Source organism: Nicotiana tabacum, chromosome 16, assembly GCF_000715075.1.
Source record: "Nicotiana tabacum cultivar K326 chromosome 16, ASM71507v2, whole genome shotgun sequence".
Classification (NCBI taxonomy): domain Eukaryota; kingdom Viridiplantae; phylum Streptophyta; class Magnoliopsida; order Solanales; family Solanaceae; genus Nicotiana; species Nicotiana tabacum.
Window position 1 is genome coordinate 137,770,707 of NC_134095.1, and position 3,415 is coordinate 137,774,121.

Sequence of the window (3,415 nt, forward strand, 5' to 3'; positions counted from 1 at the left end):
CACGAAATTACATATAAAACAGTAAAAGATATTTATAAACAATTTTATTAACAATAAAAATTATTTCTCAACTTTTAACTATTTTTTTAAAACACTAATAATTTAATCCGGGTAAAAATAACATACAAATTTAATCGCAAACATAACACAAATCAATGTGGAAACACATTCAAGAAAACAAATATGCATAATTATACGAGTTTCGACATAAACTAAATCGGAATACCTCGATTTATGTTTTTTGAAATGTCGAAAATTTAAAATTTTGAGCCCGAAAGAAGGAATCAACAACAATCAAAGGCTTAGGTTGTATGCGGGACCTACACTCTTTATTTTTTGGGTGACGGGTGGGGCCCAATCGATTAGTTTTTAGAAAAGGAGGGGGGACCACTGCTGGAAGGTGGGGGGATTTTTTAATTTGAAACCAACTGGTTTCTGTCGTGGGGAAGAAGACGAGTTTATAATTTAATACGAAAATGCAGTATAATATTACGTTTTCCTAAAACGTAGTATTATACTGTGTTTTCCTATAAAAAATAAATTATTAATTAAAACGTAGTATTATACTGCGTTTTACATTAATGGCTAACTTTCCGTTAAACTAAAACGCAATATAATACTGCGTTTTAGTTAGAAATATAACTTTTTTTTTAACTGTATAAAAGTATTTTGAATCAAAAATACCATTACTTAGGTTTCGGACTCTTCACTTTCATTAGCCGAAAGGGGTAAATTTGAACTATTTGTATATTGGCAGGGCTACGAATAGGCTACTTTTTTAATGGAAGATAAATCCAATCTCAATCGAATACATTAGGGGAAAATTTAGACCTTTTTCCTTTTGAAAATAAGCCAAATGATTAAAATTTTAGGGCGATGATATAATTGTACACGTAATGAGCTGACATTTATCTTCCATCTCCACTAATAAAAAACATGAGTTGTCATGGATCATGTTTTATACTAGCTTTTCATGCAGCTAACTAGAACATAATATATTTAATAATAATAATAACAGCTAAGAGCATAATCTATATAAAGACTACAGCCTCTCAACTTTTTCTCACCGCTTCTTTTTCTCAAGTTTTCTTCTATATCGAAGAAAATATGGGTCTGAAAGGCAAGTTGATTGCTTCAGTAGAGGTGAAGTGTGGAGGACACCTGATTCATGATATTTTTCATACCAATACTCATCATATATCCAACATAAGTCCTGGTAAGGTCCACAAAGTTGATATTGATGAAGGTGAGATCGTAAAAGTTGGTTCGATTGTTAGTTGGAAATATAATGACGGTATGTAATTCATATTTCTTCTCTCTATACATATATATTATTTACTTATATCAATTTTTGCATTTAAGTGTATTTAGTATGTCAAGAATTGGTTCGATTGTTAACTGGAAATATAACGACGGTATATAATTCATATTTCTTCTCTCTATACATATATATTATTTACTTGTATCAATTTTTGCATTTGAGTGTATTTAGTATGTCAAGAAGTCTTTATTCAATAAAAAAAGTTTTCATATTTGATGATGTTTTTGGTTACCATAAAATGGTTTGCATCAAAAGGGAAAGTCACTTTTCTAATAACTATCTTAATGTTTGACTTCATATTACTTGATCCAACTAACACTTAGACATATTATTGATAATACTCAAAATACTTATTAACACTCTATTTGCTAATATTATTACTAGCATTCAATATAATATATACATGGAATATTTTTCACTCACCAATTACCAAGTACTGAATTTTTTTTTACCAAATATATTAAAAAAAAATATTTCTCAAGGAAAATTCCTTGTCATACCAAACTCAATATTATCAATTTTAATCTTTTTTCCCCCTACTAATTCATTGTTTTCCACAATGCCAATTGCTCTTTTGAGATTTTTAACGATAATTTTATTCAGGAAAAATATAGCACGTCCAATCTTTGTGAGCTTCAAATAAATTTTTAGAAAATGAAAATGAAAAACAAAGGGAAAAAAATGAGAAGAAAATATGTTATTCCGGATGTTTATATCTTTTATATGAGGAACTAGACAATTGAACATCGAGTAACATCTGTGCTTACGAACTTTATTGATTACAGATGGAAACGATAAAATCTGTAAGCAGGTGATTGAAGCTGTGGATCATCAGAAGAAATCAATCACTTGGAAAGTGATTGGAGGGGATCTGTTAGAGTTGTACAATTCCTTCACTATGATCTCATCCCATGACCACCAATGGACTACATGGACATTTGTGTACGAGAAGAAAACTGAAGACACTCCAGACCCTCTCGTTTTCTTGGGTTATGCCCTACGTGTCACTAGAGATATAGAGGGTCACCTTCTCAAGTAATATATATATATATATACATGCATACATGTCATATACATATTTCTGTGTCTGCGTGATGAGTATTTGGCAATATTGGCTAGTTGTAGCTAGCTGCGTGTGAAATAAATAATGTTGTGTTTGAAGAATATATTATATATCCAATGGTGAATATATGTAAGATATTATGAATTTTGCAAGTGTGAGCTTTACCTATAACAAAGACGATATATTTATCAGCGTGCTATTCTCATTTTTTTTCCGCCATTTTTTGGGTTTATATAGTAGTTATATGGGGACAGATTTACAAACAGTTCCTACTGCAGTGCTGATTACTAGCCAGTCATATTATGTCTTATACAATTTAGTTGTTAGCTATATTTTAGTGAAAATGCATATGAAACTATCTCAAATAAGCGTTGAGACTAAACCTTAAAATTTTAGAGAAACGCTAACTGATATCATGAGCCAATTTCAAGAGAACAAACCTGCACCACTATTTTCAATCTCTTGAGTAAAAAGGCAGCTTGGTGCACAAGTCATCCCGCGTTCACATAGGATCCGGGGAAGGGCTACACCCCGAGGCGTGTGTTGTAGATTGTCGCCTACTGTAACAACCCAGCCGGCCGTTTTGAGAGTTGTAGTCTCGTTTTCTCATTTACTGCTTCTTTTATGCTTTAGTTGTTATATGACTTACTAGGTTAGTCAGTTCGGGTCCGGAGGAATTTCAGAGTGAATTGAGGCACTTAGTCTTGTAATGGAAAGCTTATGTTGAAATGGTTGACCAGATGTTGACTTATGTGTAAACGACTCCGGAATAGAGTTTTGATGGTTCTATTAGCTCTGTTGGGTAATTATGGACTTAGGGACGTGTTCTGATTGTGGTTTGGAGGTCCGTAGTGGAATTAGGCTTGAAATAACAAAAGTTAAATTTTGGGAAGTTTTATTGGGAGTGGAATATCGGGGTCGGATTCCAATTTCGGAAGTTGGAGTAGGTTCGTGATGTCATTTGTGTGCAAAATTTGCGGTTAATCGGACGTGATTTGATAGGTTTCAGCGTCGGTTGTAGAAATTGGAAG

At 32.5% G+C, this 3,415-nt stretch overlaps 1 protein-coding gene across 1 annotated transcript; it reads left to right on the top strand.

Moving 5' to 3' along the window:
* Nucleotides 1–1,069: 1,069 nt before the first annotated feature.
* On the top strand, nt 1,070–2,575 carry LOC107807011 (kirola-like). The gene is made up of 2 exons (XM_016631289.2): nt 1,070–1,294; nt 2,107–2,575. The coding sequence occupies exons 1-2, from the start codon at nt 1,108–1,110 to the stop codon at nt 2,358–2,360; spliced, it is 441 nt and encodes a 146-aa protein (XP_016486775.1). The 5' UTR covers nt 1,070–1,107; the 3' UTR covers nt 2,361–2,575.
* Nucleotides 2,576–3,415: the final 840 nt, after the last annotated feature.

Bases quoted from the DNA above. Each gene is read 5' to 3' on its own strand.
- LOC107807011 (XM_016631289.2), top strand. From the start codon at position 1,108: ATGGGTCTGAAAGGCAAGTTGATTGCTTCAGTAGAGGTGAAGTGTGGA. The intron at 1,295-2,106 runs GTATGTAATTCA...TATTGATTACAG, and splicing joins TAGTTGGAAATATAATGACG to ATGGAAACGATAAAATCTGT.